The sequence below is a fragment of the Perca flavescens genome, chromosome 22 (assembly GCF_004354835.1).
Source record: "Perca flavescens isolate YP-PL-M2 chromosome 22, PFLA_1.0, whole genome shotgun sequence".
NCBI lineage: Eukaryota > Metazoa > Chordata > Actinopteri > Perciformes > Percidae > Perca > Perca flavescens.
The window spans coordinates 2,541,214-2,551,615 of record NC_041352.1 but is presented as its reverse complement, the minus strand read 5'-3'; the positions used below and the strand labels follow the sequence as shown (position 1 = coordinate 2,551,615).

The 10,402-nt window shown below is 41.2% G+C and overlaps 1 protein-coding gene across 1 annotated transcript in view; it reads right to left on the bottom strand.

The window, feature by feature from the left end:
* Window positions 1-7,554: 7,554 nt before the first annotated feature.
* Window positions 7,555-10,402, bottom strand: part of znf438 (zinc finger protein 438) — a 58,684-nt gene continuing 55,836 nt past the window's right edge. Inside the window, exon 4 of the mRNA XM_028569438.1 lies at window positions 7,555-10,357. Within this exon, the coding sequence (XP_028425239.1) occupies window positions 9,760-10,357 (598 nt within the window). The 3' untranslated portion in view covers window positions 7,555-9,759. The remainder of the gene's footprint in view (window positions 10,358-10,402) is intronic.

Below are 10,402 nucleotides of genomic sequence, written 5' to 3'. Positions count from 1 at the left end.
CTTTCTCTCTCTCTCTCTCTCTCTCTCTGTCTGTTTTACACACACACACACACACACACACACACACACACACACACACACACACACACACACACACTCAACCCACTCACATGTAATCCAACACATCCCCTTCCCATCATGCTTTGGACAAAATGCACTAAATCTAGGCCACCCTCCTTAATCTTCTCAATCTTTAGTTAACTGCACAGGACATTACATATGCATGAGCTAATTGACCTATCAAATCAGTGATTTGGGGAATTTCCCCACTTGTCTCTTTCTTGTCTTAATTGCAGGTGGGAGTGAGAAGAAACAATGGGTGGATGATGGGCTTCAGCTCCCAAATCAAAACCTCACTTCTTTCTCTCTCTCACACACATACACATGGACACGCACGCGCGCACACACACACGCATGCACGCACATTTCGGTGCAGAAGAACCTTCTTCCTCTTATTAGTCCGCGCCCACGGCTCCTTGGAGCCAGACTAAATAAATAAGTTACCGATTCAGATGCTTGCTTACTTGCTAACCTTGTTAGCCTTTGCACTACAGCAAACAGAAACCTCCTTGTTTGTGTGTGTGTGTGTGTGCGTGTGCGTCTGTGTCTTATATGGTTGTATTGACGAATGTTATATATGTGTGTGTGTGCTCACATGAAAGGTTGTCTTCCAGCAGGCCTGATTCATTAACCTTATGTGTAAGACTGCTCTGTGAATGTAGGTTACTGCTCAGGCAGACGTTAATTCCCCAAAGGCGAAGAACGGCATTAGCATCCCGTTATCTCGCCACATTCTAAGATGAGTCCGGAAAGATGCTCTCTGTCTCGTTTAAATTCGGCAGGACACCCAAACACACATTCATACCGTACGCCATCCACACACACACACACACACACAGGTAGCAGAAATAGAAGCTGATGTTACAGCAAGGAATGTGGATAAGACAGTGGTAAAACAGGCCCTAATGAAAGATGACAGAATAAAGACGACCACACTTTTTATCAGCTCCTGGCGCGTCAGTGCTGATGTTTCGATCTTGAGGTGTGCTGATTTTATTTACTCATCAGTCAGGGACAAACACGGGATGGGGCAGAATCAGACCTTTACATTAAGTGGATTGGGCCTTGAGTTTGAGTTAAATGCAGAGAGAGCAGAGGATTGGAACAGATGGCAGGAGTCCCCCTGGGCGAACGGCGCCTACCCCGCTGAACACTGGGAGCTCTTGACCATCTGGACCAAAAGGCAATGAGCAGCACCCCGTGGTGGATTCCCCAACGAAGCGACATGGAAAAGAAGAGGCGGGCGCCCTCGGAGCAATGTCACCAACATACTGTCCATCAGCTCCATGTCAGAATAAGTACAGGGTGATCAGATTGGTAGGTTGAAACCATTCACACCCTTCAACTGCTCGCTTTTCCTGAAATTTAAACACACAGATAAAGCATGTCTCAATGACCATTTAGTCTCAGTGCTTACATGTCCAATCTCGCAGAGAAGAGTCTTGTATTTCTAAAGCAGGACAGATGCAAGGATACTCTACTCTGAGCTGTTTATAGTTCCATGTAAGCACTTGCTGGAATGTATGAAGTTGGAGCGGTTGGTTAAACTTGCTCCCTTGGCAGAAACAATGTTTCCTTACAAATCAAAAGCATATTTTTGATTTGGCATGGTAAGATGTGCAGTCACCTCTCAGGCTGAAGAGCCTGGAACTATTGGATCCAGACCGGGAACGGAACAGGAGAGAAAGATATGTATTTAGTTGCTTGATTTGAAGCAGTGACTGAGTTGCCATCCAACCATCCAAACCGTTCATGTTACTGATACTAATCGTAATGATGCACTGTGGGTAGGGTGTAGGGGGTAGGGTGGACTCGCAGGAAAGTGGCATCATTAAAGGGCTGACTTTAGTGCTTCTTACGTGTATCTTTTCTGGCCCACGAAGGTAATAACTGTTTATGTGCATTATCAGTAGTCATAGACTTCAAATTGGTGGCCAATTTGAAGTGGCATGTTATGAATAATCCTGGACTACACATCTGCCCATTGCACAGACTACAGATTTTTTTTGCATTCTGCACTAATCTCATTCAGCCTCCTTTTTCTTATACTAAACAGCTATGTTGTATATATGTGTCTGTTTCCGTGTTTATTGTTTATTTTTTTTTATTAATGCTTAATATGTTTATTTGTGTATGTATGCACCGATCACCAAGGAAAAATTCCACATAAGTGTAACTACTGTGGCAATAAACTCCTTTCTGATAACGACAAACAGTCCGGATGAAAAAGAGCCATGCGGTATATGCAGTTTATATAACAGGGTGATTGCTGGGGGAACACTATGTCACTTACTTTTTAATGGACTTATTAAACCGTCAAAGTACACAGTGTAGGATCCAAGCACCACACACCTTGGCTTTAACTGCTTTTGACTGTCTGATTTATCTGCACTCATACTCGAACATACAGTACGTTTTAAAATGGATATTAAATACTTTACACAAACATAGACAGATCACTCATTATAAGATGGCTTCCTGAGGAGTTTACAATCAGAAGATGGATTCACATATCCACTATTATAAAATCCTGTGGTTGGTCCATTTGCTTTTCGTAGAGATGTTTATGTGTGTGTTCCCAGATTAGTGTCCCATCTTACTCTGCGTAAACCGCATTCATTTGGTTCGTTGCTTATGAGAAAATGAAGGCAAATGTGAAGTAAATTCATCAGCAGAGTGTGAACAAACGAAATCCACACATAAGTCAACACTAATAAACATTGTTCCATAATCTGATACTTGGGTTTCATCAAACGGGGATCCATTGCATGTTTCTGAGAAATACTGAAGAGGCCCATGTACTCCAGAGGTTTCTGTTCAACCTTTTGCTCTTCATGAATCTAAATCCCAATCAGTGCGTATACAGCCCAGTAGTGTTGCGCCGGCTCATCGTCCCGAGGTGTCTCCATCCCTGCTCCATTTAGAGCCGCAGCCTGGCCTCGGATCGATGCCTTTTCTCCAGCCGCCCGTCATCAATTATTCACCTGATCAGCCCTGCTGCTCATTAGATGACTAATCTGGGAGGGTGAGGAGAGACGGGACGCTTTGAAACCTGAGACCGAGAGGCAGGGGAGGGGAGGGAAGGGAAGGGAAGGGAAGGGAAGGGAAGGGAAGGGAAGGGAAGGGAAGGGAAGGGAATGGAAGGGAAGGGAAGGGAAAGGAGGATCACATCTCCAGATCGAGAGAGAGATGGAGGAAGAGTTCATAGATGTGGCATTACCGATTTGTACATCTAAGTCCTGACATCCAGGAGGGTTTATAAATCTTTGATGAAACCATAGAATCACTTTGATGAAAGTGCACACGTATCGCCAACGTAGCGCACGTGCCAACAGAGGCTTCACGGACGTTAGTGCATTAAGACAGACGGGCGACAGAGCACGAACAGTGAGAAGTGAGAAGGTGGGAGTGCAGCTTCCGTTCGCCAAAAGAGTGCTTGTTGCACTCACGTTACACCCCACCTAAGTTGTTCTCGAGAACATCTGTGGTCAGTGTGGCTCACATTTTTACCGTCCTATAAATCTCCCCCCGACATTCTCCCAGTGACGCCAGTTTTGTTATTTCCCGTCTCCCTGCATGTTTGTTTCCTCCCTGCTAGATGAGTGCATCAGGGTCAAATGAAAGATCTTAACAGGTACACAAAGTACGTCCATTTTTTTTGAATACATACTGTTTGTCCCTCACCCTTCCTGCTCAATCTCAACACTTCTGGGGCCATGGTAGTGTTGAAGGCAGTGTAGTTCCAAGAAAGAACGAGAGAAAGAAAGGGAGCAGGTCTCCTTCTCCTTCTTTTCCACTGATCATGTACAAGCGGGGTGGGGGGTGGGGGGCTTTGATCTCCCCTGCCCCCCTGAGAGCCACAGTGAGGTGGGAGTGCAGTAAGTGTGACGGCTGTGGTACACGTTAGCTCTGATTAAAGGGAAATATGCATCACCGTATAGCGCTTTCCTTTTTATCTGTGCCTGCGATGGCGACGCTAGATTGGGCCGATATGTACTGATGTCGCGGCTTCGTCTGTGTTTCAGCGGAGCTGAAAGACACGTGGAGTTGAGTCACTCTCATTTCAAACATTTGAGGCCACGTAAAGTTAGTTTGAAGAAGTTAAGGAGTTGACTTAAACCTAGCTGAGGTTGATCTGTGTCCCTCTCTCGGTCTCCTGGGCTGTTGCCTGTGTGCCCTTCGACCTTTGATACCGGGTCATGTGCCTCCAAATCAATTAGAGCTGAGGACCTGCATTCCACAACGGTGTGGCAATGACTACCACTACCGGGGGCTGTGGCTGCAGCAGAGCATTTGGTTCTGACGGCATGGTTACAAATAGAAAGCGCATTCTCAAACCTATTTGTCCCTCTCTGTTCAAAAAGAGTGGTTTAGTGCGTTCAAATGCATCCTGCAGTGCAGAAAAAAAGACATGCAGAGGGAAAATGGAGATCAGTACTAATGTCATCTCCATTCATTAAATATGAAGCCGTCACAAGGAATAGAGCCATTGTTGTTACGCTCCTCTCGGAACATGGAAACCTTTCTCTGAACCTAAGCAGTCTTTAAAATGGTCTCCAGCTCACTATCGTGTGCTGGATCCGTGTGGGTCCAGCTAGTTAAAAAAGACAGATCATCAAAGACAATAATTATTGAAAGGTAGAAACATTTGCACACACATTTGATCATGTTTTAATGCTAAAGCAGACAGATGGAAGGTCTGTTGGAAGGGGAGGAGCGCAGAGGTGTATGGCATATGTATGCTCTTAAAAGCCCTTTGGCTAACCCACTTTGCGGGACCCTTACGTACTGCACACATGCACACACCTTTCCAGAGTGCAATATCAATTAATCCTATTCTCTGAATCTCTTCCCTGTCCTCCTGTCTGCCTCAGCCCTACACTCAATCTGGCCATTTTTGCTGCAGTAGATGAGGCATTGCATCTGCAGGGTATTACGTGTGTCTGTGGGTGGCTTTATTCTGTATTTCTGCTTCTAGAGGTGAAAAGATTAGTTGATTAATCGGTCAAGAGAAAATTAATAGGCAATTTTCCATTATAGTCATTCATTTATCAAACAAACATTCTCTGGTTCTAGAGGCTTTCAAACGAGAGGATTTGCTGTCTTTGTCTTTGTTTTAAGCCATGCTAGCCATGGCTCTATGGATGACTATTTAGGTCTGCTCACCACGTTGGTCAAGACAGAAATATTTGAAATGCTGGATGGATTGCCGTGACATTTTGTACAGATATTTGTTGTTCCCAGAGGATAAACCCCTGACTTCTCATCAAGCTCCACCAACAAGTCAAAGGTGTCACTAATCCAGTGAAATGTCTCAACATCTAAAAGAATGGTCCATAATTCGGTACAGACATTGTTCCCAGACGATATATATCCTAATGAGGAATGACAAGAGGTGCAAATATATTGTCTGTGAAATATCTCAACAAATAGAATGGATTGGCAGAATAGTTGGTACACACATTCATGTCCACCTCAGAATGAGTTGTACCAACTTGAAGTTCAAATTCTTAATTTGTTCAATACTAGCCTCAGCTTGTGTTCAGTTCTAATTAGCAAATGTTTGCATGCTAGACATTATAGCTTGCTTAACATATTCATAGCTTAGCATTGTCATTGTGAGCATGTCAGCATGCTGATGTTATCATTCTGCTCCACAAAGCTGCTAACAATGTACTGTGCTGCTCGTACTGCTGCTGCAGTGAGCAAGCTCTAGGTTTTCAGAAGATATACTGTCTACTTTTAGCCAATGTGCCTATTGCTTACATTACTAAGCAAAAGGACTTATACATTTGGCTCAGTGAGCCTCCAAATTACAAGAGCCGCAAGCATTCCTTCATTGACGGCCTTTCTTAACATCCTTCTTAACAGCCTTTCTTAACATCCTCTACATTCCAGAGTACCAGTTTTTCAAATCACACAAATTATATATCAATATGTTCATAAATGCTTTCTAGTGATCACAGTTACGTCACGTTGTTTAGGCTTTTTTCAGGCATCTTCATTTGAAAGTTTACCAGAGCTCGTTCACTTAATCTCAAATCTATGTGACTTTTTTATCACTTTTTTTGATATACTATACTATGACTTTTTAATGGCATTTTCGACATACTATACAATGACTTTTTATCACTTTTTTCAACATACCATATACGTCATACACTGTCTATGACTTTTTTATCACTTTTTTCGACATACTATACTATGACTTTGTTATCACTTTTTTCGACATACCATATACATCATTTACTTTGTCTATGACTTTTTTATCACTTTATTCGACTTACTATACTATGATTTTCTTCAAAATACTATACTATGATTTTGTTATCACTTTTTTCAACATACTGTACTATGACTTTTTTATCACTTTTTTCGACATACTATACTATGATTATGTTATCACTTTTTTGGACATACCATATACATCATATACTTGTTATATGACTTTTTTATCACTTTTTTTTACATACTATACTATGACTTTGTTATCACTTATTTCAACATATTATACTATGACTTTTTTTGTCTTACTATACTATGATTGTCTTTGACATTATACTATGATTTTTTTTCAACATACTATACTATGACTTTTTTTATATTTTTTTTCAACATACTGACTTTTTTGTCACTTTTTTTGACATACTATACTATGACTTTTTATCACTTTTTCCGACATTCTTTACTTTGATTTTCCTTTGACATTATAGTATGATTTTTTTTCAACATACTGACTTTTTGTCACTTTTTTTTATCACTATTTACAACATATGAGTTTTATAAGACTTTTTCAACATACTATGACTTTTTAATCCTTTTTTTTCGATAAACTATACTATGACTTTTCATCACTTTTTTCAACAAGCTATATTACTCTATCACTTTTTTCGATTAATATACTATTATACTTTTTTGACATACTATACTATACTTTTTAGACACACTATACGGACTGTTTTATCCCTTTTTTCCAATAAAATACTATTACTTTTTCATCACTTTTTTCAACTGCTATGACTTTTTAATGACTTTTTTGACATTCCTATACTTTTTAACATGCTATACTATGACTTTCATTTAAAAAAAAAAAATATTAGTATTATTCAACATTTCAATGAAATGACATGCCCATTTTGATAGGATTCCCAGTTGGGTGACATGCTTTTTGTGTAAACAGTCCTGGTTACGCTTTACTTTACTACATAAGAGAGTGTCATAAACATACACAAGTCAAACATTTAAGACATAACGCTTCTGTCATTCGGTTTTTATTGTTAGAAGTTATTGTTAGAGTTAGAGTTAGGGTTCATGTGTCATGTGTTCATGACAGTGTCACGTTACTCTTATGCAGATACCTTCAAGTAAAGTGTTAGCACAGTTCTGAAGTTTTGAACATAAATATCCACCTTTCTTGAACACATTGCAGTTTGGAAATCTGGTAATTGACTTATATTTGCGCATCCCTTTTCTAAAGAAACTACAGTCACAATGTCCTCAACAAAGCATATCTTTATTCTCTTAAACATCGGGTTCTTCGGGTACACAAACAGTCACGAGCACAAACACTTCATTTGTAGACACAGTCAACATATTAAGTGAGTCAAACACATCACATCACCTAAAGTGGGATTCTTCGCTTTCCGACTTGTGCTGACGGTCACAAGTATGTTTCTCATCTAACTGAGGAAAGAAGAGTCTGACCCTTAATTCTGTCACTTCCTGGTTTGTGTCGAGGGCTTGAAAACAAAGGACACTTCACCGATGAACACTTAAACAAGGCATTCAATAAACACTAGTGCACCATACCGTAGATTACCCACTCAGTGCGACATGTACACACCAGTGCTTTGCCCTTCATTCACAGTCCTGCATTCTGTGTCCGACACATAAAGACAGCTCTACATGGCTTTTGTTGCCACTGTTGGCAATTATATATTCATCTCTTGTTTCCCTCCTCCACTATGACAGAACACAGCAGCTGATTCACAAGTTACTCTATGTAAATATATATATATATATATTTTTTTTTTTCTCAATATATCTATATATTCTATCTATGGAATAAGTCTATATAGCATATATATACTTTTGGTAGGGTTTTGAAAACATTCAGGTACATTCACTTGACCCTGTGATGTTTTTTTTTTTTCTTCATATGAAAAATAACCACAGACAAATGTTAGCAGAGATACTTGCCACGTAGTAATTGCCTCCCATCAAAAAACAAGACATTAAGCACCCCCCAACTCAGAAGAATCGAACATAAATCTTGAAGGACCAACAACAAGCAGGACTATACTAACAGACCTCTGTATTAATCTAGTATAAAATAGCATATTTTCTGGACTTGACGACAGTTTATATTAACTCTAATAATAGAGTCTGGGTGCACACAATTCCACAGGTGCGTACATGAGCTGGCAACAACAGGTAGGCAATTGGATCATTTTCTTTGCGCATTTACTAAGTCACCAAAAATGATTCTGTCAGTGGTTAAAAAGCTTCAATGCAAAACTCACTTTTACAATCACTAGTGTAAATAGACCCTTGGCATATCACATAATAGACAAGTAGGCATTAATCAACAAGTCAAGGAGATAGAACTTGGCCTACAGAGGACCATACTGACGGTAAGCCACACTACGCATGAACACCGATTTTTTTTCAGAAGGCCACAAGGATGTCACTTGGGTGCTGGTTAAGAGTGTTCCTTCATGGGTCCGGATTGACAGAGGACCCCGATACTGCCCTTAATCGGACTGTGAAAGTTCAAGTCATAACTGAAATATTGATTTTCCGTGACAGGAACAATATTACATCAAAGGATTGCGTATTCATACCGATTCATTTTTACCTGTAATAATCCAAGGCCAATAGATACATTGTCAGCCAGTGTGACAGTAGACAGTGTGCCCTTGTTATAAGATTTTACATTTCTCAGTATTTTAAATAGGGTCAGTTCACCCAAATTAGAAACTTTATTTTCTCCAACAGTGGTATCTAGCCATGCACATTTGGTAGTTTTAGTCAAAATTAAGAAGATCTTTTAGGATTTCTGACTCCAACTTTATGAAATGGAGTTGAATGGAATTTTGTTTGTGGTGTTCACGGTATTACACAAAAAAAAAATAGTTTCCTCTGGATAGTCTTCCGATAGTTTCCGCAATGAGACGTTAAACTTTTGAAATGTAATTTTCATTGGGGTGAAGGCAGAAATCTCAGCGCAGATATCTCAAAAACCAAATGATCTGCATGGCTAGATACCATAAGGTGAAATGGTGAAATTACCCTTTACCAACATTAATGCGTCAGCTAGGTTATAAATAACCATTTTAATAAGATTTAAATAAGCAGTAGAAAAATTTTCCAACAGGATATTAAATACATACCTACAAACAAAATGTCCAAAAACAGAACAGTGCAATCAAAATAACATGGAAAATAATGTTTATAAAACTGAATTCTCTGACCTAGAGAGAGTATCCCTTATGAACTGTAACACAAAGATCAATTTTCACCATTGGCTTGATATCCCTTTTCTATTTTCATTTGAACCAAGTCAAATGCCTCAACTGGTGAAAGATGAAACTAGTGATAAAAAAAACATCAGGGAAACTCTCCATCCCTGTGCTGCTGATTGTTAGTACTGAGTGTGTGTGAGGTGCCACAGTGAAGGGCTCCATGCCCATTCGAGGGCTAGGCTGGATAGTGTGGGCTTGGAGCAGGAGTGTCCAGATCCCCGTCCGCTTCACCCTCTTCCTGGCCAGAGTAGGAGCTCAGTGCATCCCACAGAAGGCTGGGCTGCTCACAGTGGTGGCGACTCCTCCAGTGCTCCATAACCCCCTCTTTAGTGTCTAATATCTCGCTGCAAAGCACACAGTTAAAGGCTGCACCTGCTGCGAGGACCCCGTGGCCTCTGCTGCTATCTGGTGATGCGAGGGTCCCGCTGTCCTCCCCCTCCCTTCTATGGTGGTGGGACATGATGTGTCTCTTAAGCTTGGAGAAGGAGAAGAACTCCTCGTCGCAGCTGCCGCACCTGACCAGGTTGCGCTTCTCGTTGAGCTGCCGCCAGTAGTGGGCGGCGTGCTTTACCAGCTCGTTCTCAGCCTCGCGGCCGCCGCGCGGTGCCTGGCCCTTGTGAAGCGGAACCTGGACCTCCTCCCCGTGCACATACAGCAAGTGCATCTTCATGTCGGCAAAGGTCGGAGTGATGGCCTGGCAGCGGCCGCATTTAATCTGCAGCTCTACAGGGTCTTCCCGATCCTGCTCATCTGATGGCTCTGGGGAGTTGGCCCTGGTGAGGAAAACAATGAACAGTGCTTATTTAAAACTTTCTTTT